We start from the raw sequence: 27,944 nt of genomic DNA on the forward strand, positions 1-27,944 counted from the left end.
TCTCTGGATTTCTCCAGAATCCTGTTATTAACAGAAGCTTAAATAAATTTAAAAAATAATAGAGACCCTGAGCAACAGGCATGGATGACCTAATGAGAGGCAAAGATGCCCTTCACCAGCTAATGGGCTTCTGGCCATGTCAGCGCTGACCTAGAAGTAAAGCAGAGAGACTCAGCAGAACTTTGATACAGAAAGGGGAGAAGGAGGGCCTGCAAGGGATGCTCAAGAACTTAACCTGCTACAAAAGGGAAAGTATTTACAGAGGAAATCTCTCATAAAACAATGCTTCAGAGGTTGAGGTGAATGTGGGGTGGGGGAGGAAATGTGGGAAGTTAAGGGGGGCCCTGAAATCTAGCAGCCGAGACCACACAGCACTCAGGCAGGTGGGACACCAACAGAAAGCAGCAAGAAGTTGTCAGGAGCACCCCCACCACTCCTGAGTCTTTGAGAAGGAAGAGTCAGACTCTCACAGCCCTTCTGCAGTAACATGGCCAGCAAGACTAGTCAGGGGTGGGCCTCTGATGCTCATCCTTTGTCCCTGTCCATGGGGGTCACCACACTATGTAGAAAGTAGGAGATGACAGGCTCCATGGGGACAAAGATGATTCAGGCATGCTAGACTGGTGGCCAGGGGCTCCAACTCCCCATCTGCCTAGATAGGAAGACCCTCAGAAAGTGAGGGATTTCTTCCCCATACTGGGTCCTCTTAGAGGGCAGCACACAGGGACCCCACATCTGGGCCATTTTCTCGAAGGTGGCTCACCCTGACCCAGCGAAACTAGTCTGGGACAGAACATACAACAGTTGCTTCACAGAGGCTACCCAGCAAAAAATGGAGCAGAGAAAAAGAAAACTGGAGATTCATGGCTCCAAATACCCCCCACCCAGGCCTAAGGTTGGGATTGGGGAGTGGGGGAATGGAGGGAGGCGCTGTCCATCCATAAATACTCCAACGCTCCAGGTCACACAGGTAGGATGCGAGGCCCTGGCCACCTTCATGCACCAGGACTGACCATGCTGATAGATGCCATTCTCTGTTTTCTGTGATGGAGGGTCACCAAACTAGACCTGTGGGGACAAATTGGTTGTCAGAGACAAGATAGGGATACTAAAGATAGATCCCAGCTTCACAGAGAATGTCTTTGTCCACACTCTGGCCTCAGGTACAGGGTAAGTTCAGGACCAGCAAAGACCTCTTTAGGAGTGTCAGCTTTGGGTGGTGCCGATATCCCTCTCCCAGTCCACAACCTCACAGGGGCCTCACCCTAGTTACTGGGGCCAAGGATTTGTTTCGTCTCTCAGGGATAACAGAGGTACCCACAGAAAACTTTCTCCTACTCGGGACACCTCGGCGAACCTGCCCACCTGGTAGGGAGAGTCCACGAACTTGATCCTGGAGAGAAATCTCCGCAGCTCGCCTCGGCCTACCCTGGGGCTGGCTTCCCTCAGTGCCACCACCTGGCCCTCCATCAGGGCCCACCGCAGGCTGAGCTTGCTGACCAACAGGGCTTCGGAGCTTGGCCCTGTGGTTCTGGTAACATAAAAGGCATCTTTCCAGAGGTCGTTAATGCCAACTGAGGAAGGATAGAAATGAACATTGTTAGCAGAGGCAAAGACATGGACAGCACCGCACTGGCTCAGTCAGGCCTTCCCTCCCTCTTCATATGACTTCTGAACCCAGGCCTGACTCAAGTCACATCTAAGGAAGGCCCAAGTTCAGAAATGAGCATAGATACCCAATTTGGGAGAATTCACCTGGAAAATCAAAGAACTAGAAAGTCTGGTAAACCTGAACTGGCATGCATGCACATATCAGCTCTTTTCCTAGTATTTGCTTGGCTTCCTCTTTGATATCAGAGTTGTAATACAAACTATTTTAATAACTATTGCTCAATGCAGCTAATTTTATGTTAAAATTTAAAATTGGCCCATTCAAATCCAAGCACAGGATTTTGATTACTGATACCTCTCCCTCTCACTTGGTGTTCTCTCTCTCTTTCTCTCTCTTTCTATCTATCTATCTATCTTTATCTATCTATCTCTCCTCTCTCTCTCTCTCTCTCTCTCTCACACACACACACACACACACACACACACACACACACACACACACACACACACACACTGGACAATATATCAGAGTGTATTCTCTTATATTTTAATTTTTGGGTCACACCGGCAACACTCAGGGATTACTCCTGGATCTGCGCTCAGAAATCACCTGCCATGGGATACCAGGAATCAAACCACCATCAGTCCGGAGTGCAAACACACTACTACTGCACTATCTCTCTGACCATAAGTGTATTCTCAATGTACTCAATAAATGGCACATTTTTTTCCTTCAGCTTCTAGACAAATGCATTGCCTGGGAGAAATGGGGTGGACAGTGAAGGAAACAAGGAAGACAGAAGGGGACCTATCTTCCCTGGCAGTTCCCAGAAGCCAGAAGCCAGAGGCAAGACTCAGCACTGGGGAGCCTCTAGGACTCCAGGGGAGCAGGAACTGCCCAGGCCTTCAGCTATCTGCACAATGGATCTCTGAGATGTGAGCTCTATATGCCCTTCTCTGGACACACACATTCTCCTGTTGAGGCAATGGCTCTGTTACCTCAGACGGAAACAAAGTGCCCTGAGATCTGCCTGCATCTCAACCTGGGAAAGTTCCATCCCAGAGCTGAAGTGCTCAGAGGGCAGGGCAGGGAAGAGAGTTTGTCAGGAGAGGTCCTTTCCGCTTTCCCCCTCCAGAAATAAATTGCTCTTTCCCTGGGCCTCCAGTATGTACAGAGACTGGGGCCTCCCACTGCTACGTGCACCTCAGAGGGAGCCCAGCCACCAGGCAAGCCCTGCCTCAGCCTGCACAGCCTCTCCCCTACAGCGCCCACTGCACCTGGGACTCACCCTCTGATGCTGTCACAGTGCCTGTGGTATTGGCCAGATCCAGAAGAATTGAAGGGAATGTTGGATGCAGGAGGTAAAGGTGGTAAAGGGTGGGTGGCTCGGCCGTCGAGGTGGTGCCCTGACCAGGAGAAGCAAAAAAAGATAAGGGTGACTCAGACCCCACCCCAGCAGAGCCCTTCTTCCTTCTACTTTTGTCAAAACAAGGACATCACACCATGATGGCTAGGAAACACATTCTGCTGTTCTAAAATCTGACAAAGAGTGGGGCTAGAGAAACAGTCCAGGAAAAGGCTTGCTTTGCACATGGCTAATTCTAGTTTGATCCCCAGCATCCCATTTGGTCCCTGGAGACCTTCAAGACTGAGCCCTGAATCCAGAGCCAGAGTAAGCCCTGACCACAGTCAGGTGTGGCCCAATACCCAAGGGGGATGGGGAAGAGAAGAGGAACACACAAAGAAAAAGCAGAAATGCCCCGAGATTGCGCATCCCACATCCTGATCTGCTCACAGAGGACGTGTGTGTGTGTGTGTGTGTGTGTGTGTGCACTGTGTGTGCATGAGGTTATATGTGTGCAAGCATGTTTATGTGTATATACTGGGTATGTGTGCATGAGAGTGGTACATGCATGCTATGTGCAATGCATGTGCAGGGATCTCTGCAGAAAGTAGGACTTGGTGGAGACAAAAATCTAAAAGTTTCAGACTAACAGAAGCCAACAATATTCACCTGGAATAGAACACAAGCCAATGGAAGCAACTTGGCAATCTTTTATTTATTTATTTATTTATTTATTTATTTAGTTTTTTAGTTTTTTGCCCACACCCTTTGATGCTCAGGGGTTACTCCTCGCTATGTGTCCAGAAATCACTCCTGGCTTGGGGGACCATATGGGACTCCGGGGAATCTAGCCACAGTCTGTCCTAGGCTAGCATGCACAAGGCAGATGCCTAAAGGCTCAGGCCACTGCTCCGGCCCCAAACTTGGCAATCTTAAGGATCCTGAGCTGGGTGGATCAATCCCATAAGCAAAACACATGCAGGGAAAGCACTCAGAGGCATTAAAGCGCCTGCCTTACAAGCATTAGGCCATGACTTCCACCACAACCTGTACCATCAGCACCATCCTGGTGGCTCTGCCCAGCTGCTCCACAAGTAACTCGAAGCCATGCCACAGCAACACAACTAGAGATGTACCACTCCCACCCCAGAACTTCAGCTAAAAAGAAGTCTAAGCACTGCAGTAGCAGGTGTGATCCCTAGAAACCACCTGCATGAGCAATCCCATCCCAGCATGTGCCAGAAACACAACTGGCAAGAGCACCACAAAGATAGGTGCACAGCCTTCAGAAAGCCCACAGCCTGGTGCAGACACACAAAAATCACAACCAAATGTGCTGGCACCAGAGCAGAGCGTATGTACGAGTGCCTGGTTATCAAAAATTACATCCATGGTGGGGAGAGAAGGGAGGTAGGATGGAATAGAGGGGAGAGTTGGGGAGGAGAAAGGAGGGGGAGGGGGAGCAAAGGAGGGGAAGTGATGAGGAGCAATCAAGGGGGGAGAGAGGAGGAGAGGAGGGATGGAAGAGAGGGAAGAAAAGGGAGGAGGGAAGAAGAGTAGCAGGGAAGGAGGGGACAGGGAGAGGTACGGTGGGGAGGTTGAAGGGAAAAGGGTTGGGGAGAAAAATTAGAAGGAAGGTGAGTGGAGAGGGGAAGAGCTAAGAGCGGGAGGGAAGAGTGAAATAGAGGGGGGAAACGAGGGGTGTGGCAGGGAGTGAGATAAAGGGGGGAAGAGAGAGGAGATCTGCCTTCAGAGTGTTCAGGAACCTGTAGTTAGGTGCACTCTCCACTCACCCCTACTCATGAGACTTATGGCATAGGTGTGTGGACATGTGTGCAGTGTGGCCATCAGACATGGCCCATGTCATCCTGGAGCAGAGAACAAATGAATGGAGAGAGCAGAGCTGGCCAGAGCAGGTGCAGACGTCCTATCCCCACTCGGCCCCCATTGCTGGGGACCACCTTTCCTCTGCCACAGGCCAGTGCTGAGTCCCGCCCACCTCTGGGTTCCTATAGAGAAATGCAAGGATGTCCAAACAACCTGATGCTGAGGGGACCTTCTTGAAACCCCTGGAACTGAGTGATGGGGCTGTCTGGCTCCTCAGTCCTGGAACCAGTGCTCTGAGAGAGAGCAGGCAGACTTTCTCCCTGCTGCCACCACAGCCCAACCTTCCTGATCCTGGGGTGAACCACCCTATCACCCGCTCTTCCCTCTGGAAGCCCTGCACCCCTTCCCGGCTGGTACACATCTCTCTCACCAACACTGCAGCAAGAGGAAGCCTGTGAGTGTGGATTCAATGTCTGGGTGTGGGGGGGGGGGGCGGGGGGGAGACACTGTTATCCTTGTCTGACCTAGCTGAAGGTAGAGGTGAGCAGACAAGCTGGGCCCTAGTTCCTGCCCTGCTCTGCCCAAGCATGTGAAACCACCACAGACCCTGCCCTGGCCTTAAGTTCACTTACTGCAGTGGGCAGTGCCTGGGCCCAGAAGAGGAAGACAGACTTCTTGTCTGACGTCATTGCAGATGTGGTCGGGGTTTCCCTCAGGTGGCAAGGGACACTGACGCTCCAAACCTCGGAACCCGAGTCACCATCCACCACCAGCATCTGTGGAGAAGACAGTGAGGCAGCTTCATGCAAACACCAGGTCTGCAGAGCCTCCAGGAACATGAACCCCAGGTGTTCCAAGAACAGAAAGTACCTAGGAGCGAAAGGGATTTTGCTTTGTAGACATAGAAATGGTGGCATGGCAGGTTTGTGAATCTTCATAAAGTCACGCACAGGAGCAGAGCCAGGGTGAAACCTTGACCTCTCCACTCCTAACCAGCCAAGCACCACCTCCAACTCCAATCCCCACCCCTAAACTCCTTCAATGTCCAATCAGATGTCCCTTCTCCACCTGCACCCCTTTAACCCCACCCTGCCCTTGGCTATGTCCCTGAAACCCTGGACTCAGCAGCTATGGCTGGCCTCTCCCCAAGCCACTGGACTCCACTAGCACTGCCCAGTCACAGCACACATAGGATTAGAGCTAGCTCGGAGGGCACCATGCACAAACTAGAGATCACATTTTACAGGGATGATAACCCAAAAAGCAATATTAAATGATCTGAAAATACTGAAAACTCGAACTCCACCTGCCTTGTCATAGGACTGGAAACTGGATCCCATACCTGTACCGGAACACGACTCAAATCTCACATAAACTAGCAGCTCCATCTCGGGCCTTAAGGTCACTGCTCCTGCTTGGCATGGCTTCCCAGAGTTCCCTCACACAAAAAACAGAAAATGTTTCTCCCCGTCCTTCTAAAAACCTGCAGAATCAGCTAGCCAGTTTCTCAGGGCCCTTCGCCGAACAGGCCTCAAGGAAACACATTTTATTCACACCTGCTTCCCCTTAATCCTCACCACGGTGACACCAGAGGTGACAAGGCCCAGTTCTGCAGGGCATGGGGAGGAAAGGGGCTCACAGCAGAACCTTCTATGTTGCAGACTGTAGTCCTCAACTATGACTTCCTCACTGGCTGGGCTTTGAGTTCTCTGAAGAAAAGGACAATATTTTATTTAGGTTCTTTCCTTTTCTTTAATCAGAGCCTGGGGACAGAAACACTGAGCTTAGCCTGGCTGTGTGGGCCCAAAGCTTTGGTTCTCAGAGTTTATTAGGACCACACCCAGAGGTGGTTGATAGTCACCAGGGGATCAACACGTGATGGGCCCTGAGCTCAGGCATGTGCTCCCCAACTTTGAGCCATCTCCCAAAAGTTTATGCTTCTTTTGATTTCTCACTGTCCTTCATGAGGCTGAACACACAGCACCTACATTACAGGCATTCTGACTCATTTCAGTGACCTTGTACCCTTTTTGTTTTGTTTCTGTTTGGAGGCCATTCCAGTGGTGCTCAGGAGTTACTCCTGGCTCTAAACTCAGGATCACTTCTGGCATTACTCAGGGGACCATATGCAATGCTGGAGATCAAACTCAGATCAGCTGCATGCAAGGCAAACACCGGACCTGCTGTGCTATCCTCCAGCCCCACCTTTTACCTTTTTCATTCCGACTCCATCCTGGACCTGCAGGAGGAAATCCAGTGTCTGATCGTCTGTGAAATACCCTGGTGTGGGCTGGCTGCAGAGAACAAGGGAAGCCTCAGAGAGACTGTCAGTGACCCAGAATCCCCCAAAACTCCTCCCCTCCTAACTCCTGCATCCACCCAGGTACCAAGTCATGGTTCACATGCTTGTTCTTTTATCCACGCCGGGGAATAAAACCAGATCTTCCTCCTGACACTCATTCCCTCCACTGCTGACCTCCATGCTCTCTGGGGGCATTTTCCCATATGGCAAAGCAGGTCCAAGAAGCCAGAGGGATAAGCACTGCCCACCTGAACAGGCCTTGGAGTCTCAGTGCCCAGTGAGGGGTGAGGTTCTGCCCACGGAGCAGGACAAGGCCTTGACTAGTTGTGATGAGGAGGTCGCTGCAGTTGGAATCCGGGGCCTTCACCATCTGGAGCAGCTCCACCCCATCGCTGAGTGAAAGGAGACATAAGGACACCCCCAGCTCGGACATGTGCACACATCCACCTGCACTGATCATGTACCAGCAGTGGAGCACACAATCATACCCTCAGAACCTCCTCTCCTGGACCACTGAGCCACAGCTCCCTAAAGAAGGAATGTAAGGAAGGAAGGAAGCATGCCAGACATGCTCTCAGGATGGGTAGAACATGAGAACAGTGGAAAAGCAGGAAGAATAACAGAGAAGGATGGGGGGCATTGCTGAATCATTGTTTTCTAAACTGAGGCTGGTCCACTGAACATTTGGCCAGTTTACTGAAATGATCTGAGGTGGATCAAAAGCAGCACCACACTTGAAACTTCTGGTTAAAAAAAGAATAAAGGGAATGACCACCCAGAATGGGGATTCAAGGGGCAAATCTACTGCTCTTGATGATGGTATCTTTAAAGTTAGGGAAAAAAGAAAGACAAGATTCTGTGGCTCCCAGCTTTGCTTCTCTCAAAGCTCTAAGAGCTCAACTGACCACCACTAAGAGGGTGGTCAGTTGGGCATGGATTTACATGCCCATGTCATGTGTGATACCTCTCACAAACAGTGCCCAGTCTCCTGGGATGAGATATGCCCCCTGTACTCAATAACACAGCCCACATGCAGAGTACAGCACACTCTTTTCACAAGAGAAACCAAGAAGATCGGGAGAGGGTTCCTAAAAGCTGATGGTTCCCCAAACCCCAGCCTGTAACCCCCACCCCCGCCCCATGGTCCCACATGCCCAGAGAGATCATGCTCATAGTTGTGCCCACCTATAGATGTCAATGAGCTCAGACAGGTTGACAGATCTTCGTTTCTTCTCCCACTCAGGCTCCTCTAGCTGCAGCAAGGGTGGTACACTGTCTCGATTCTGGGCCTGAACAAAAATGTCCCGCAGGGCGACAGCTTGGATACTTCCTAGCACCACAGGGAAGAACCAACACTGAGAAGGTGGAAGTAGCAGGCTTTGCCCAGGGGGGACCTGGGCTAAATACATAGAGGTTGAGCTCCAGGCTAGCCAACCTTATCAGGCCACACCATGAAGAAGAAAAGAAGAAACTGAGAAGACTATAGAAAAGAAAAGCCTTTTGTGGTGTGTACATTTGTGTGTATAAGAAATATGTGATGTGTGTGATATGTGTGGGGTATGTGTGTGTCATATATGTGTTCATATATGCTTGGGTGTGTGTAGTGAGGGGTATATGGTATGTGGTATAAGTGTGATATGGGGTCCCTGGGGTATTGAGGATCAGACCGGGTTCCTACACAAAGTGTGTGAATTAACCCCTGTGGATAGAGCCTCCTCTTCAGAGCAGACAGCAAGGGAGCACAGAGTTGATGACCTGCACAAGAGGTGATGAGATGCTACCCGGCATATTCTGCCTGGCCCTTCACCCTGACTCAGGAGGTGAGTGGATTGGAGTCCAATGTGCACCTTGATTCTTACCGAAGCCAAACAGGATGTAGACAGCCCCGCTGGTGGTGATGTAGACATGAGGGCCGATCAGGTTGCCCACACCCCTGATGTTGTATTTCACTGGTCGGCCTATAGGATTTCCAGTGCGGCCAGACACCAGCAAAAAGCACAGATCCGGCTGTAGTGGAGAGAGAAGGGGTAGAATAAAGGCCATCCTCTGGAGATTCATTAGACTATTTCTTCAGGCCTCCATCACATCCTCTCTAGCCAAGAGTTTGGAGACACTGGCCAAAGTTGGAAATCACTCAGACATTCCTCTTTCACTTAACTTTCCCATAAAGAAAATCTGAGGCACTGTTCGCTGTTCCATATATATATGCAAAGGGTTCCTTTAGTGTTGCTCAGCAATTTCTTTCAACTTGATGAGTTGTATGTAGGCACAGAATCCTATACCCCAAACGTAATCCCTGGTTCTAACTAGACCAACACAAGCAGTAGTCCCCCATCCTAGCCCTACAGGCCTGGCTTGGCTGTTGTAAACTTTACCCTTGATCAGAAATGGGCAAATGTTTCTAAAAAGAACCGGAAAGATGGAGAGATAACACAGTGGTAGGGCATTTGCCTTGCACACAACCTATCCAGGACAGAAGGTGGTTCGATTCCCGACATCTCATATGTTCCTCGGAGCCTGGCAGGAGCAATTTCTGAGCACAGAGCCAGGTGTAACCCCTAGCACTGCCAGGTGTCACCCCCCCAAAAAAAAATTAAAAAATAAAAAGAACCAGATGGCAGATGGTAGATAGTGTGACTAAATAGTCTTAGTAGAAACTATCCTACTTGCCACAATAATGTGAATAGAGCCACAGAAAATACACACATGAACAGACATGGCTGTGTTCTAATAAAACTTTATTTACAGAAAAAAGCATGGGTCTAAACTTGACTTATGGGTTATATTATCTATCACTGCTCCATAGAGTTTTCCTTTACATATAGAAATGCCCGTGGGTAAATACTGTAGCATAAAAATAATGTACTGATATGCTGACTTTAGTACTCTGGCAAAGTTAATCATTATGACTTCCTTTTCTATTTTTTGTTGGGGGTTTGGGCCACACTCAGGAGCACTCAGAACTTACTCCTGGCAGGTTGAAATTGAATCCAGGTCCACCTCATGAAAGGCAAATGACCTACCCTCTGTGCTATCACACCAGCCCCTCATTATGACTTCTTAAAGACAAAAGATAAAGATGTTCAGGGATAGAGTAATAGTACAACCTTGCATATAGCCAACAAGACTCGCAGCCATCCAGAGTTCAATCCCCAGAATACTATATGATCACCTGAGCCCACCATGAGTGATTCCTGAATGAAAAACCAGGAGAAACCTTTGAGCACCACCATGTGTGGCCCAAAAGCAAAACAAAACAAAACTAAAAAAGAGAAAACATTTTCATTGTACCCAGATAGAAGTCAAGGCAAATCCAAAAAGAGACTTTTAGTGGAAAACACTCTGCTAGCATTCATTCCCTTTATTCGACCTGATAAGATTGATAGACTTCAAACTCAATGCAAAGCTGACAAGGATAAATATGTATGCTACAAGCAAACTCAAAATATAAATATGTCACACACTGAAAGAGGGGCCAAAATCTGGGAGAAGAAATTGAACCAATAACCACGGATTCATTCAAAGACATGGGTGCTCTGGTTATAAATAAGGACTGAAGTTCAATCCTAAATTCAAGCCTGAGTACAATCCTAGGCTGCATTCATAGGAGTCCATTCCAAAAGCAGCAGCATGGCACTTAAATCAACACCTTTCAGAATGAACAGGACATTGTTCACAGAGATGGGCACCTCCTTTAAAAGAGATATGAAGAGACAGTACGGTGCTTGCCTTGCGCATAGCCAGCCCAGAGTGGATCTCCAGCAGCACAACTGGTGCCCTGAACACCACTGTAAGTGATCCCTGAGCACAGAGATGAGTAAGACTTGAGCACTACCAGGTATAGACCACACACACACACACACACACACACACACACACACACACACACACACACACACACACACACACACGCATCTCTCCCCCGCCCAAAAAAAAAAAAACTAAACTGAGTTCAGAAACTGACCTCAAAATCTATTTTATTTCCTCTCCTCTCCTCTCCTCTCACAAATACAAGGTATTGGCTAAGTAGCCTATAACAGAACTCCTCAAAACTCTAACAGTATGCTCTGAGTTAGTTCTGGTGCTCCTGACAGAAGACTTTCAAACACTGAGAGTTCTAAGTCTGTACCACATCATTGTACTTGCAGATGTCATAACTCTCTTCCATAGACACTCCCAAAAATCCCAACCACCAACATGAGGATAATTAAAAATTAAATAACCAATCAAATATGGCAATATCTTACACACACACACACACACACACACACACACACACACACACACACACACACACACACACCTCCAAACACACAAATTTTCTTGTCTGATGGTTTGAATCTTTGATCCACACACATTTAGGGGCAGAGTCCACACCAGGCAACTGCCAGGAAAACAAGAATCTGGCAAGCACCTATTCCTTTAACCTCCTAGCCTCCTCAGAGCCTTCCTCTTGAGTATTGCCCTTGTCCCAAGGCCAGGTCAGTCCAGAGCAGCAGCCTGATATCAAAGCCAAAGCTGCTGTAGTGCTGAGGAGAAAGGGAAGCCACCAGCAAGGAGCAAGTATTTACCTGCCAGTCCCCAGTGGTCACGAGTAGCAGGTCTAGGATACCGTCTTCATCCACATCGGGTAATACCACGACAGGGGCGGCCAGGGTGCCGTTGGCTAAGTGAATGGGGTTTAAGGTCCAGATGGCTTTCCCTAGGGACAGGCACAAGGGTTGGTATCAGCAATTGTCCTGATTCTAAAAAATGTAGGTGCCTCAACCCTAGCCAGGAGGGAGAGAGGGAGGGTGGGAAGGAGAGAGAGAGTGAGAACATGCAAGAACATGCAAGAGACAGAACAAAAGGGGGGAAAGAGGGGAGGGAGGAATAAAAGGATGGGAGGGAGGGGAAGGAGGGAATGAGAGAGAGGGAGGAGAGAAGGAGGGCAAAAGGAAGGGAGGGGAAGGGAAGGAGCGAGGAGTGAAGGGGAAGGGGGAAAGCATGCTCAGGAGTTGGACGTCAGAAGGATCCCACTGAGAAACCCCATACCCACAGTCCTGGAGGAACAGGATGCTATGTGGCTAGGTAGGGGTGACAATGGGGAGTCGTGACTACCTCTCTCAGGAACTGCCCATGCTGTGCTGCCTCACCTCCCACCACCTGTTTGCCCCAAGGAGAGAGGCCACAGGAGCTTCATGAGACTCCTGTTCTCCCACACTCACTTCTCTGTTCCATTCAGAAGAGCCCCAGGCCTATCAACCATTTTGGGGAAACAAATCATTCTGAGGGGCAGAAAGACCATTCCAGGGGTGCGGCACTCGCCCTGCACATGGCTGCTGCAGCTGTCACACTAGTTCAAATCCCGCCACCACACATGGCCCCTGAGCATTTCTTATCAGCCTAATGATCCACCTCCCATCATTCAGAGTCACCCCAGAAATCAATCCTCTTTAAGAAAAAAAAAATAGAAAGTGTCCCTGAATTGCTTCTGAGGCATCTGAAAAGACACCGTTCTTCTATATATTTTTCTTTTTTGTTTGGGGGCCACCCCCAGAGGTGCTCAGTGATCACTTCTGGTGGGCTCAGGAGACCATATAGGATACCAGAACTCAAAGCTGGGTCAGCCATTTCCAAGGCAAGTACCCACTGTACTATGTTCCAAGCACAATAAGACACTATTCTTTATTGGGGCCACATCTGGCAGTGCTGAGCCTCCCAAAGGTGCTCAGTGCCCAGCAGGGACACATCTAGTGGTGCTAGGGACCAAACCTTGGGTATCAACTGTGCTTGTTCAGTCTATGCTCCACTAGTTGACCCATACCCCAGATCTGTGGAGATTATTCAGCATCAGCAAGGGCAGAGAACCCCCAATTCTGGAGGAAACTTCAAGTTTTTCCAGCCTTTTCCATACATTTATAACACTAGAAGGCTAGTCACCTCCTCAGAACACCCCTAGCCTCTTCTAACACATTTACACAGGCAATGACCACATTCATAGAGGGACCCCATAGGCACCATGAGGAAGAAACGGGGTTCAGGTGACCTTTGAACAAAGAACAGAGTCAGGAGACTCTAGAGATAAGGCCTGGGGTAGTTCTGTTTGGAAAATTTGACTGAGTCCATCCAGCATTTAGCTGGCGGAGCCACAAATCATGGATCAATCCATTCTAGTCCTTCCTCTGATATACCTTCAGTTCCACCTGCTTCCACAGAGAAATATATCAGGCTCTGCTCCCCAGAAGGATTCTGGAACCCACAAGAACCTGGGGTCCCTGGCTCAGAGCAGCAGATAGAGGATGGTCACCTAATGTTGCGTTGAATGCACTTAGCAGCTTGTGTGTCCCAGTCACAAGGCAGGTGGCTGAAGATGCACTTCCTGGCCCTAGGTTCAAGCATGTGATGTCACGGGCCTCGTCGGGAAGGAGACTGGACCAGAGGGTGCTGCCATTCACTCCTGACAAGCATACAAGCACCGCAGGGGGTCTTGGAATACCCAAAGGGACTGCAGAGACAAGATAGGAAGGAGAAGTCAAGGGCAGGTGAGAAGGAGGCGGGAGGGCAGGGAGGGTGGAGAAGAGAGGGAGGCAGCCACTTAGGCGAGTGCCCATTGCTCCCTCACATTTGGCCACTTTGCTAGCCAGGTCTGCACACAGAGTACTGCATGGAAGACCTGGGTTGGAATGTGGCTGCACCCCATACTGTACTGCGCCTGTCCCTGTGCCTGTCCCTACATCTGCCTGCACCTTCCCCTGTACCAGTCCCTGTACTTGTCCCTGTGCGTGTCTTTATGTCTGACACTGCACCTGCCCCTGCCCCTAGATCTGTCCCTGAACCTGTCCCTACATCTTTCCCTGTCCCTGCCCCTACATCTGTTCCTGCACCTGTCCCTGGGCCTGTCTCTACATACCTGCCGCTAGGTATGTCCCTGCACCTGTCCCTACATCTGTCCCTGTTCCTGTCCCCACACCTGCCCCAGAAAGATACAACTTATGTGAACCAAAGTACCTGTCATGGGGAAGGGAGGAAAGACATCCCTAAGACTCTCCAGAGGCGCTTGAAGAAGACTCAGGGCACAGCTCCTGAGGACAGCCTTGTCCATTCATCCAGATAACTTCTAACAGACTCTTCTCTCAGTGCATGGGGGGAAGGGGTCTCCCATGGCCCATTGGGTAGACCTAGGTTCCTTCTCAGAGCCAACAGGCCCTCCAAGGTCCCAGGGGTCTCTCACAGCCCTTCAGGACACTTACCCCCAGCAGTTCCATTCCTGGCAGTGACAAAGGAGAGTAGCACATCCCGCAAGCCGTCTCCGTTCACGTCGGCAAGTTCTAGTGGAGATAGATCCCTTCCTGAGGGACAGACAGAGCCAATCAGCCCCAAGTGATACGTGCCCAGGGTACTCCCTGAGAAGCAGAGGTAGGGACCCTGTCTGCCTAGTCCTCTGCCCTTGGCCCCCACCCACAGCTAACCTGAAAGGCTCTGGTAAGTGCAGGGAAAAAAAGATAGAAGGTGACCAAGTCTCTGGAGAGTTCAAGGATCTGGAAAACACCAAGAGACAGACCCAGAAGTCCACAAAAGTGGCTCCCTCAGACTAAGGACTGAGACAGGCAAACAGACAGGAATCTTCTAGAGTGCAGTTGTTCCTTTCCAACCCAACAGCACCAAAAATCTGTGGCTTATTCCCAGAGCAAAAGCCATTTTAAAGAGGAGCCAGGACTGCACCCCTCCTCTCAGGCCTCTATACTGACTTAAGCTGATTTATCCCTGCAGAGCTGTAAAGGGGAGCTGATGGGTCAGTAACCCGAGCAAGGGAAGGCTGAAGGGGCTATTGAATATGAAGAGAACCATGCCAGGAGAGTAGAAAAGAGGTCAACACCTGCAGAAATGGGCCATGCACATAGCCTGGAACTCACTGCAAGGCTCAGCTCAGGGGAAACACAGAAAAGATTCTTCTTGGGAGACAAAGAGATGAGACCACAGGAATGTATTTGCCTTGCAAGCAGCCTACCTGGGTCTGTTTCGCTTTGATTTGTTTGGAGACCATGCCCAATGATACTCAGTAGTTATTCCTAGCTCTATGTTCAGCGGTCATTCCTTCTGGAGTTCAGGGAACTATATGGGGTGCTGGGATCAAACCTCAATTGGCTGCATGCAGGAAAATGCCCTACCCACCGTACCACCTCCAGGTCATAGCTAGGTTTGATCCCTGTCATCATATATGGTCCCCTGAGAAGAAACTCTCTATGAATGGACATCCTCCCAAAATGTTTTTTAAATAAATGAAAAGGCAAGCCATAGTAGATCAACTGATCACACTGAAACAAACTTGGAGAACAGGAGAGAGAGCTTAGAGAACAAGTGGTTTTAGGACCAAGCATCAACCCTATGTGGAATAAAAAAATGTAAAGAAAATGAAGTAACGATTGACAGAGTTGAGAATCAGGACAACAGGACCTATTGGGGGTAAGAAGAGGACTGGGCAGAGGGAACGGGGCTATCAGAGTCCTCTGTAACATCCTGTGCCTAATTTGGGTGCTAGGTATGCCCAGTCTGTCACCATCTTGACCCTGTGCATGCCGATTTTGGAGGGCTTGTCCAGGAGAATCAGAATGGAGGACAGGCAGGAAAGAGTCGATCTGGAAGAAGCATCTGCTACATCACAACCACCGGTTCTGCCTAAAGAGCGAGTAAAGTGAAAACACGGGACTCCTCAGAGGCTAAACTGGCAAGATTTGAGCAGGGCCAAGAGCTAACAGCACAAAAGCAAAGAACACTGGGATGGATATGTGGGTGAGAAGGTGGGTGGGTGTTGGGTGGGATCCTTCTGCAGTCTCCTAGGTCATATTCCAGGTTTGTGACTAGGATCTGCATGCACATGGGAAATGAACTAAAGAGGAAATGATCTAAAGTTCATGGCCAGAGAGATAGCATGGAGGTAAGGCAGACCTTCATGCAGAAGGTCATCGGTTCAAATCCCGGCATCCCATATGGTTCCCCGTGCTTGCCAGGAGTGATTTCTGGCATGGAGCCAGGAGTAACTCCTGAGCACTGCTGGGTGTGACCCAAAAAAACAAAAAAATAAAAAAATAAAAAACAATATAAAGTTCAGGGAAATGAACTAAAGAGTGGCCCAGACTCAGAGCTCAGGCAAAGGGGAGATGTGCTGCAGGCACCCCACTATCCCAGGAGTAAGTTACAGGGCATATTTGAGCAGTTGCCTCTTGGCCTCTGTCTCCTCCCACTGACATGACATTTCTTTACTCATGACGCAGGAGGGGTTCGTTTCACCCAAGAGTTCCAGGGAAGGCCTGAGAACACTCTTTGCCCCTGTGGGTATTCCAGTACCCAGTGTCTCAAGGTACACATTCACCAGGGGAAGGACTGCTCAACAAGAAACTTTGGATTCTGCCTGTGGATCCCAGGGCTGACACTTTTGAGATACCTGCTCCCAAATGACACAAAACTGCCAGCACTAACTAGGAGCAGTGCCTCTCACCACAACCAACCCTCAGGGATAAGAAATGACACTATATTAGGGGACAGATAGTACAGGAGGAAGGAAGGAAGGAAGGAAGGAAGGAAGGAAGGAAGGAAGGAAGGAAGGAAGGAAGGAAGGAAGGAAGGAAGGAAGGAAGGAAGGAAGGAAGGAAGGAAGGAAGGAAGGAAGGAAGGAAGGAAGGAAGGAAGGAAGGAAGGAAGGAAGGAAGGAATTATTTTAAAGTTCTGATCAGAAGGTCCAGGGATGTGGCTCAGGTAGACATCAAGCCCTGGATATAGCCCCTGTACTCCCACCCCCATGACCCAACTGATGAACTTTATTCCACTGAGATCAAACTCTTAGAATGAAGAAAAGCCTAGAGGGACTTCTGAGCTAACCAGTTGGTATCAACTGTTACCCTGAGTAACCCCTCTTACAGCTCCCCTAAACAAAGTGTCCAGCTTGGCAGGAATCCATTAAGCAAGACTGTCCTCTCCATCTGAATCAGACCAACACCAACAGAAATACAACAAAACCCTGGGGAAAAAGGGTTGCTAGATAAATCCATCTTTACCTTTTCTTTCCAATTTCAGACCAAAGCCTCCTTCCCAACACACATACACTCATTGGAGGAAACTTTCAGCCCCCAAAACTAACTCAGATTGTCCCAACTGGGGGCTGCATGCCACCCGGGACTCACCCTGCTGAGCGCCCAGCCGCCGGCTCCAAGTGCTGTGCAGGTCTCGAGGTGGGCAGGGGATGAGGAAGGCGCAGACCAACACCAGGACCATGGACACCAGCACGGTCAGCAGAAAGACGCACGTCCGCACATAAGCCACGAAGGACGAGGTGGCCTTCTGCTCCAACTCCCCCAGGTTCTCCGGAGGGTAGCCTTCTGGAACGGGCTCAGAAAGGTGGGGCTTGGCGGCGCCCGCAGCCTCAGCATCTGAGTCGGGCTCTGGAGCATCTCCCAGTGGGCTCTTTCCATTCTTGAGCCCGCCGTTCTTCTGCTGCACATTCAGCACTAGATCATCCTCACTCTCGTCACTGTCAGCCTGTGTGAGGGGGTCATACTCCCCGAGATCTGGGCTCTTCTTTCCTGGGGATCAGAAAACAGGATCAAGTGGGTGCAAGGCTCCTGGGCCCCCAGGGATCCAAGTAGGTCCTAGTGGCACCTGTAGGACCACAGCAATGTCCTGGGTATCCAGCATGCCAGGATACCAGAAAAGAAACCATCTTCAGGCACCTTTTCTAGTCTACAAAACTGCTGACCTGATCAGACTGTCCTTGAGAGGAACTTGCCACACACTCCAGGCACAGATGGCCTGAGATCTCTTAGACACTGACGCACACCCAACCCCAGAACCTCCCCAATTTCCCCAGCCATAATTCTACGGATGCTCATAGCTTCCCAGGGCCACTGAGGCTGTGTTGAATCTCGTGCAGAAATTAAGGCCTCTCCCATGACAAGATGCTATTATGAGGGCAGGCCACACACTCTCAGTCACCAGCAGCAAGAAGCAGGACAGTGACATGGAAAGGCTGCGTACACCCCTCTGCCAAGCCACCCCGGGCCTCTCTACCAACAACAAAGGGACCGTTTTTTGGGCAACTGCCTAACATTAAGAGAATTATAGCTGGGTTGGAGAGATAGCATGGAGGTAAGGCGTTTGCCTTGCATGCAGAAGGTCAGTGGTTCAAATCCCAGCGTCCCATATGGTCCCCTGAGCCTGCCAGGAGAGATTTCTGAACATAGAGCCAGGAGTAACCCCTGAGCGCTGCCGGGTATGACCCAAAAACAAAAAAAAAAACAAAACAAAAAAAAAAAAATTCTGGTTTCATAAAAGCGCCTGGTAAACTGTCACTAATATAAAGGCTATTTCAGAGGTCTTCATTTTGTCCCCATTAAAATTGGATTTTTTAACTCTTTCAATTAAGAAAAAAATGTTAATAGAGCCAGAGAGATAGTACTGTGAGTAAAGTGCTTGCCTTGCACACAACCAACCTTGGTTTGGTCTTATAGGTTCAAGCTAATTCCCTACAATTAAATTTACAAGGGATCAAACGATTTTATCCATTAGTACACAGCATTCCCAATGACTCCTTTTAATAATTTGCCAACAGAGTCACAGGCTGTTGTACTAATATTAATATTTTGGGGTGCACACTCTGTACTGATTGGGGACTATCCCCAACAGTGCTTGGACAACCATGCAGTGCTAGGCTCAAACTATGGCACCTACAGATAAAGCCCAAGCTCCATCCAGCTGTGCCATCATTCTAGCCTCTGAGCACTAGTACCTATCAAACAAACCTATCAACAACCTACCCTTGATATTGTTGTTGTTTTAAAACTAAAAGACTAGTTAACAGGTTACTTTCAAGATGGTATGTGCAGACATACATACAATGGGCTGTTATTCAGCTGTAGCAGGTATAGAAACTCCCACATGTGCTACAGCACGGATAGGCTAGAGAATCCAGTCATTCTAGTCCTACAGTCCAGCATCAGCCAGCCATAAAAGGGCTCTGCCCCTTTAAATAAGACACTATCCCTTTAAATTAGACCCTAATTGTGATTGGCTGCTGAATCTATCAAACTCTCCCCAGAGTTGGCTGTTGAAAGAGACAGTTGGAGGAAGAGGAAGAGAGTTGGTTGCCAGTTGGAAGAGACAGTTGGATAGTCCCAAACCCAGCACTCTCTCCCACTTTATCTCTCCTGGCCTAGGGGTTTGTCAGAGGTCCCTGGGCTTCTCAAATAAGACTGTATATTTGCCAGCAAGGCCCCATGGACTCCAGCAGCATGTATCCATCTCCAGCAACTCGGATCTGACAAGCCATCACAAGGGCATCTGCTCAAATGAAGTACAGGAGATTGTTGCCAGAGTCACAGACACAGAGAGCAAATGCTACTTTCCGGGAACTTAGAACAGGGGCTGAGGGGGTCTTACAAGTAATGGAAGCCAAGTATTGACTCTGCCAGACAGGAGTGTTCCAGAGACTGGTGCATGTCCACACTGGTCATTTGCACGCTGAAATGCAGGTTGAACAGTGACTCTGGGGCTAAGAAGATGGCTCTGCACTACAACACATGCCTCTTAATGTGCAAGGCCCTGGGTCTTGGCCAGACTTGGCACAAAATGTAAAATATTGTAAAAAAAAATTTTTTTTAAAGAAAATACATTTTGTTCTATTTTACCATCATTTAAAATGAAAATAAAATGACCCTTATAAAGAGGAAGTCACCAAAAATAGTTCCTGAGACTTCAGGTCTAGAGGGGAATGAGGAACACATCACCTACTCAGCCCCCTCTTTTTTTTTTCTTTTTTTTTTTTGGTTTTTGGGTCACACCCAGCAGCACTCGGGCTCTATGCACAGAAATCGCTCCTTGCAGGCTTGGGGACCATATGGGATGCCAGGATTTGAATTACTGTCCTTCAACATGCAAGGCAAATGCCCTACCTCCATGCTATCTCTCCAGCCCCTCAGCCCCCTCTTTCATATCAAACCTGCTGCCTCACCAAAACCCACAGCAGCCCCCGGCAAGTACCCGAACAGCAGCAGAGGGAACCATGGCCTCCCTCTGGTGCACAGATGCTTATGAGGGTCCCTGCTGCTACCTATGGGCAATCTGCCAGCTCTCTGCCCTTGTTTTGACTCTCTGCCACATGCAAGCCCTACAGAGCCTTAATGATACCAAGCCTAAGAATCATATGGTTCGGAATTTTGTAAGCAAACTCCAATCTAGACTTTGTGTTTTATTACCTCTTATTAACTTTTTTACTATGTGATCACAGGTAAATATCTTTAGTAAAAAAGCTTTCATTTCCATACCCAGAGAGATAGTACAGATGGTAGGGAAAGTGCCTTGCATTTGGATGACCTGGGTTCAACTTCCATCACTCCATAAGGTCCCCAAGCACCTCTAAGAGTGACCCTGAGCACAGAGCCAGGAGTAAGGCAAGATATGGATGTGACCCAGAAACAAACAAAAAGGTTCCATTTCCTTATACATAAAATGGATTCGCTATTATTGTTCCTGCGTCCTACGGCTATTAGTAGAACGAGATTAGACAACAGAGACAGAGTGTTCAGAGCCTCGAGCATAGTCACACTTGATCAATATTAGCTTTTATTATTATTGCCAGCATTTTTAGTTCCCTACTTCCCTCTCCCTGCCTTCTCTTCTTTACCTCTTACCACTCTGCCTCTTTCCCCCGACTTGAAAAAGTGCTGGCTCAGTTGTCATCATCATCCTGCTCATTCTCACAGAATACAGTGTGATAGACATGTCAGTGTTTGTTTGCTTTTTTTTTTTGTTTTTTTTTATTTGTTTTTGTTTTTGATTTTTGGGCCACACCCAGCGGTGCTCAGGGGTTACTCCTGGCTATTTGCTCAGAAATAGCTCCTGGCAGGCACGGGGGACCATATGGGACACTGGGATTCGAACCAACCACCTTTGGTCCTGGATCGGCTGCTTGCAAGGCAAATGCCGCTGTGTTATCTCTCCAGGCCCTTGTTTGCTTTTTTTAAAAGGATGGTTCCCAGATCTGAATACCATCCCAAGGCAGAACTGGGTCCTTCCTAGTTAGGTGGTCCACAACAACTCAGTTACTGTAACTTAAGATCTTGCCAGAGCCCCTGACAGTCAAATGGCACAAATTGACTCGCCTCCAGCATCTTCAACAACACTTGGCCCATCTCATAACTGTTCCACTGGATGGTTAGCACATCTTCAAAACTAGTTTCCACATTTACTGAACTCAGTCTTGATGATCAGTTTCCATTTTTCAGCACATAGATCAGCCTAAAATAGCACCTTTATCAACATGAATTTGTGACAGAAACACTGGAGGGCCAAACAGACTCCAGGAGATGCATTTCCCCTATAGCATGCAGCATTCCAGGCAGGAAGGAACAGAGCTGTACAGACTTCCAGAAACTGATAAAACCCTTCAAGCTATGAAAATATATGCAGGGTCCAGCATGATAGCATAGCAGGTAACACTCTTGCCTTGTACATGGTCAATCCAGGTTTGATCTCCAGCATCCCATATAGTCCCCCAGGAAAGATGCCTGAGTGCAGAGCTAGGAGTAAACCCTGAACACTGCCAGGTGTATCTCTACAAAATTAATAATAATGATGATAATAATAATGTTTAAACATTCTTTGAAAAATGAAGCTGCTGTGTCATGCATCCTTTTCAAATGATTTTTTTTTTTTGCAAAACAAAGTGCTGTAGGCTCTTCACTTCTTAAACTGTGGGTAGCAAGCCGATAAGAAGTTGCACAACTTTCTAAAACTTTGGTTGAAATAAAGTTCTTTATCATTGATTATCAGAAAATGTTTACTCTGTATACCTATTTTATATGCCCACATACCTAGGGTCACATAAATGTTATTGAGGCCAAAAGGGGTCAGAAATGGAAATTGTTTCAGAAGCCCTATTCCAGATTACAAAAGCAAAGAAAGCATTTCTCACCAGCTGTTCCCTAAAACAAGGTGAAAAGGGAGTAAGTAAAAACAGAAAAATATAGGCACCCACCATATTCAAACTCGCAAACTATGATTTACAATCACTGTGGCTTACTCAGTAAAAGCAGCATCACAGTAGGGACTCCTGTGTGAGTCAGTACAGCCATCCAGGCTCCAGCTGGGAACTCGAGTCACAGAGCCAGTGAGGAAGAAGTGACACTACCAAGCACAGTGTTACCTGCCTCGTTGCTTGGCTCCAGTCCCACCACTTGTATGGATGAATTCAAGTATCCTCTGAGTCACCATTGGAGGCAAGCCGTGCAATCATCATCCTATTTTATCCATACGAACAGAGACAACACAGAGACACAAGCTGCCTACAGTCACAGAAGAAGCACGAAGAGTCAGGATCCAAACAAGGGGGGAAAAATCACAGAGCTCACATTTCATCCATGAGCAGGCTCCCCGGGCACAGGTCTATGGTAGACCAGGCAGCACTTGCTAGAAAGATAGTCTGGTACCCAGAAGTACCAGTGAGCCCCAACTTATACCATAGTCTAAGATGACAAAAGACAGAAAGAGAAAAGATGTTGATGTCCACACTCATAACTATTCCTATGGCAGGTGAGAAAGAAGCCATGAGCAGTGTGTCTTAGAAAGCTGCAATTTCTGACAGGACCAACTGGGAGACAGAAACTTGACAATAATTCAAAAAGGCCAGATTTATGGGCAGGGCTGTGTAGTTCACTAGCAAAGCACTGGCCTATGTAAGACCCTGATTCCAATACTCTGCATGCAGGTGTGCTCATATTTACATGCCCCAGTTCACTTTTGAGTCCAAAGATGTGTGGGAGGAGGAAAGCCAGAATTTAGGGGCAGAGAGATAGTAAAGTAGGTCAGTGGCAAATAAGGCACTTGCCCTGAATGCAGCTGGCCTAGGTTCAATTTCTGGCACCAAATAGGATTCTTTGAGCACTTTCCAGAGAGAGCCCTGAGCACAGCCAGGCATAGTCCAAACTAAGGAGGGAGGGAGGGAGGGAGGGAGGGGGGAGGGAGGGAGGGAGGGAGGGAGGGAGGGGGGAGGGAGAGAGGGAGGGAGAAGAAAGAAGGAGGAAGAGAAGAAGGGGGAGGGAGAGAGGAGAGAGAGGAGAATTTAAAGCGACCTAAAGAAGACAAGTTTGATACCAAAAATTTTTTGAATAATCCTCTCTGAAATCAAAGGTCACAGGAAAACAATTAATAATCTTACAGTAAAATATGGGTCATCCATAAAAAAATAAAAACTAAACAAGCAAGTGGTTTAGAAAAATGACAGAAGGAAAAATTCAGACTTAAAAGTTTAGGATAAAGGACACAGAGAGCCCCAAGAAAATTAGATAGAATAATCAATACTGAAACCTAACCCAGTAGACAGAAATTCAAGGATTAAAAAAAAAACAACTGACAGTCAAGGTCAGGTAAAAGAATTAAGGGAACAAAAATCAGGCTGACTTCTTCCCAGCAACATGTATTTAAAAATAAATAAATAAAGGTTCCCAGAGCCCATCATACCACCTCTCAAGCTGAAAGGCAGTCAGGGGCCAAGTTTCCCTGAGGAGATCAGAAGGAGGAGACTGAGCTGTTCCTGATCAAATTTTGAGAAGAAAGAAATCTACATTTATACTAAGACAGACAAAGGTTCAGAGAGTTTAGATGACAAACCTGCTTGATTTTTTGTTTATTTGTTTTGTTTGGGGGCTATGCCCAGTTGTGCTCAGGGTCTTACTCTGGTTCTGTCCTCAAGGATCACTTTTGGCCATGCTTAGAGACCATATACACTGTCAGGAATTGAAGCAAGATTTTGCAATCAAAGCTGCCACTTTTAAGGCAAATACCCCCACCTCTTATACAATCTCTCCAGCCCAAACATCTATTTAATCATTACAAGGGACAAGTTTGGTTTAGTGAACTATAAATAAATATCCTTGTGGCTAGGCACAGAAAGACAATCAAGAGTGAGGTACAGAATAGGGCCCATCTGTCCAGAGTAAGTGGGGACAGGAGCTTCTACACTCAATGCTTAAGCAGGTTTTTCTGCTGAGTTCAGCAACCACCAACTTTTTAATCTATAAAAAAAATGCAAAAGACAAGCAAACAGGCATCGATGGCATAACACATTGAGATAAACTAGCTCTTTCTCTGATTCTCTGTTCCTTTAGAAACAACTGGGGATTCTAGCTAAACAGCATTCCCCAAATGGCACAGAGTGCATTACAATACAGAAGTGATGCGACTGTACCATCTTCACATGTCTGGGGAGATTCCATAATACAGTAATTCTTTGACAGACTCCAGGCTTAACTGCAAATAAAGGGGAATCATACACGCTAGGGACTGAGATCTACTGGGGTATGCCATCATTGCAAAATACAACAATAGAGTCACAGCTCAGGATGGGATATTCCCTGTACTTGACCTTCGAAGTATCAAATGAAATAAAGGGGAAAATACATATGTGTATAGCCAGGTATATAAACATATATATGCATGTATATATATTGAGACACTATGTCTGTATGCATATAGATATATAGATATAGATGCTGCTGGAAGTTAATCTCTCTGATTAACCATATTCTCTGCAGGGCAGCCAAACACCTATCCCTGTTGTGCATGTAAGGGCAGGCACCATGAAGACACTTTCAGACACTATTCTTTCTTCACAAAGTACATCTAGTACATCATACCATCCTTCAGGTTTCAAAAGGACATTAAAGATCACTGTGCTAATACTGACAATAGTAAGAGAGAAATACATATAGAATAACCAACATATGGCAAACCATAACAATGGGAATGAATTTACTATGCCCTCCGAGGCCAGTGAGTATAAGACAAATGTAAGAGATAACCACATGGTATTATAAATGACAGGTTTGAACTCCAGTCTGCTTGATGCTCTGAGTCCCTGTCTAAATATGTCCTTATACAGAAGGAGGAGAAGATCAACCCAGGGAACAGGACACAGCTGCCCAAAGAGAACGGTGGCCACACAGGTCCAAATTACAGGGTGTCCAAAAAGAGCAACAGGAAAGCAACTTCCACCTAATAGGAAACTCTGAAAACGCTATTTTGATTGGCAGGAGAGAAAAAGGCAAAGCGAGAAAGAACAGTGAAGGGAAAGAGAGGCCCACCTCACATCAAAGAAAATAGAACAGCTGTTTCTGGAATCAAATAGTCCTAAGGACAGACAACTGGCCCTTTCCTGTCAGCCGACCCAGGGGACCACCACCCATCACTCCAGGGACTAAATGTCACTGCTCCCAGATGCATAAGGGCTCAAGAGTCTCAAAAGTAAGAGCAGTGAAGCTTCTATATGTAAAGAGAAATTCAGGAAGCCTCTGTAAATAAAAAGAAATGCAGTATGAGAGCTATCATTAGTCACTAGGAATACTCAACACCACTTTCTTCAAGTTAAGTAATCCTACTGGTAAATGAACAAGTACCCCATTCCATTCCAGCATTATATAACCACGACCAGATAAGATATTATCAGTGTTCCTGCTAATGTTCTAAGGATCCCATGTGGAACAAACAAAATCCAAAGTTCCGCAGTGTCCTGGTTGAGAGGCACAGAAAGCCCTTTCCCATTCACATGCAAGGCTGGAGGTCTGGCCTGCTGCAGCTCTCTTCCTGGGAAGGCACTCACCCCTAATTTCCCGCCGCCGCCCTCCCCCGCCATGCCTCCTGCTAGCCCTTGTTCCAACACCAGTGAAAACAATTGCTTAGCTTTGCCTGGTATTACCTTGACTTCTCAGCATACAAACCTACAGAGTGAGGGAAGAGGTGGTAGAGTCTGAGCTTTTAAATTTTATTTTAGACAGAATAATAATATTGTTTTAAAAATAGCAAGTTTCTGGCAGTACAAACTCATTCAGGAAGCTTAAGAGGGCAAATAAACATTTTATTTTAAAACCCAGAAAACTTAAGAGCTGCTGCCCAACGTACTGAATTGGACCTAGAAGTTGTGGTCCCCAAGCCTACCTCCTCCTAGAAGATCCCAACTATAGGACACCTTCAGGGGGCCTAAATCATCTCCTTACTAAGGGTCTGGCCTGGGCCAGGACTCCCCCCTACCAAGGAAAACCAAAAAGTTCAAGATCTAGAATTAAAATTCAAATGCCAGTGTTGCCAACAGCTCTTGGGATCCCTTGCACCTATCAACCTACCAGGTAACTCCTCCTAAGGGGCTGTCAGCGGGCCCTGGAAGACTGGTCTGATCTCCTAACCTGCCCAAGGCCAGGTCTAGGCCAGAGCCAAGGCAAAGGCACTACCTGGGGGAGTCGGCGTCCCTGCACCCCATCCTGCCCAAAACCAAGGTGGCTGCTGGGGAGGTGAGGGAGGAAGATGCTCCCGCACCCGCATTCCAGTCGCCCCGCCACCCACCCCGCATGCCTCCAGCAGCTGTCCCTGAGCCCCGATCTCCACCAGATTGTCCCTTGGCTCCTTGGGGGGGCTCGTGGAACCCCAATGAGCAGGAGGGGGCTACCCGGGAGCCCAGGATTGGAATCAACACACGCACACTCACAAACACACACACACAGCTGTGCTCCCCAATGCATTTCCTCCCCCGCGTCTTGGGGTCCGGCGGGGGGACGCGGCGGGGTCCGGCGCTGCCTCCTTACCCGGGAGCTTGAGTGCCCTGGACAGCACGGTCGCCATGGCGGAGGCCCCGGTGCGCGTGCGCGCGCGCCGCCGTGCAGTGTAGACCAAGCGGCGCGGCCCTGCGCGGGGCAGGAACCGTACAGTGGGAGGTGCATTCGGCTCCCGGTGCACGCTCCACCCGGCCCTGCGGCCACCCACGCGGAGTGTCTCCCCGTCAAAGTCTCTCGGGGCATGCCGCAAGGATGGGACAGGTGACAGGTACTACACTGGACTGTGCATTGCTCCTGGGCCTGGCTGCCAGGCTCTAGGACCGTGGCCCTCCCTCCTTTCTGCAGCCTGAGCTCGCTGCACCCTCCTGGGCACCTCTCTTGGCAGGATTAAACTTCGCTAGAGATGCGGTCAGGGTTTAGAAATAAGATAGCTTGGCCGCTTTAGCAGGCTCTGCCATTTAAATGACATCACTGGTGGACTGCAAGCTCTCGGCCTCTTTAGGCCCCTAGTGAATGTGTTTCTTGCCTTATCCTGAGTTAAAGGCTAGCAGGTTTCCCCCAGTTCCAACTCAGGTCTTGTTATCACTTTGGTCCAGGTTTCTCCTAGGCTGGTTTCTCCTGGCCTGGCAGCTTCCTCCTTGAGAGTCTCCCTGAAGCCAGCATACTTGGTTCTTGCTCAGAGGTGCTGAGATAAAAGCACTTAGTTGCATGGTTACTGAAGATGTTCTTTGAGCTTAGGGGGGCATGCATCTTCCTGGGGCCATCTCAAGAACTACCCTGCTGATTTTATTCATGTTGTGTCTCTCACTGGGACAACACATCATTCCCCACCCCCAAAGACATGCCAGGCTATGCCTGTGAGTATAGTTCCAGAAATCTTAACAGCGTCTCCACACCCCAATCCCTGGGAGAATATGTCACTGACTTGGAGTCAGACCACCCGAATCCAAATCTCTAGCTGCCAGATCATTAACCCAGTGTTTGATGTCTCTCTGTCTTGCTTTCCTGAGCTGTAAAATGGAACTGAACTCACTGCTGTTCCATGGAATTACCTTAAGAACTGCATGAACAAGAGAAACATTCAGAACTGTGTGCCTGGCCCCTACTATATGTTTTGTAAGTGTTAATTAACTATTTTATTAATAATAGACCCATATATTTAATTTAATACTTTCATTTAAATAATAAGGTTAATGATTTGATATATTCATTTTTTTTTTTTTTTTTTTGGTTTTTGGGCCACACCCGGTAACGCTCAGGGGTTACTCCTGGCTATGCGTTCAGAAG

At 48.2% G+C, this 27,944-nt stretch overlaps 1 protein-coding gene across 2 annotated transcripts; it reads right to left on the minus strand.

The window, feature by feature from the left end:
• Nucleotides 1–221: 221 nt before the first annotated feature.
• On the minus strand, nt 222–26,791 carry FAM234B (family with sequence similarity 234 member B). 2 transcript variants are annotated; one of them, XM_049783314.1, is made up of 13 exons: nt 26,688–26,791; nt 17,247–17,645; nt 14,319–14,417; nt 13,376–13,573; nt 11,658–11,788; nt 8,946–9,093; nt 8,272–8,416; nt 7,335–7,478; nt 6,997–7,078; nt 5,417–5,560; nt 2,901–3,018; nt 1,366–1,574; nt 222–1,068 (listed from the first exon to the last, which is right to left on the minus strand). In XM_049783314.1, exons 1-13 carry the CDS (start codon nt 26,722–26,724, stop codon nt 1,063–1,065), a joined length of 1,860 nt encoding a protein of 619 aa, XP_049639271.1. In that variant the 5' UTR covers nt 26,725–26,791; the 3' UTR covers nt 222–1,062. The 2 variants fall into 2 exon arrangements, with proteins under 2 accessions (XP_049639271.1, XP_049639272.1); XM_049783315.1 differs by lacking the exon at nt 13,376–13,573.
• Nucleotides 26,792–27,944: the final 1,153 nt, after the last annotated feature.

The sequence above is a fragment of the Suncus etruscus genome, chromosome 11 (assembly GCF_024139225.1).
Source record: "Suncus etruscus isolate mSunEtr1 chromosome 11, mSunEtr1.pri.cur, whole genome shotgun sequence".
Taxonomy (NCBI): domain Eukaryota; kingdom Metazoa; phylum Chordata; class Mammalia; order Eulipotyphla; family Soricidae; genus Suncus; species Suncus etruscus.

Bases quoted from the DNA above. Each gene is read 5' to 3' on its own strand.
- FAM234B (XM_049783314.1), bottom strand. From the start codon at position 26,724: ATGGCGACCGTGCTGTCCAGGGCACTCAAGCTCCCGG. The intron at 11,789-13,375 runs GTGACCATCCTC...GCCTGTCCCTAG, and splicing joins TGCATTCAACGCAACATTAG to GGAAAGCCATCTGGACCTTA. The intron at 7,479-8,271 runs GTGGGCACAACT...CCTTTCACTCAG, and splicing joins GAGCTCATTGACATCTATAG to CGATGGGGTGGAGCTGCTCC.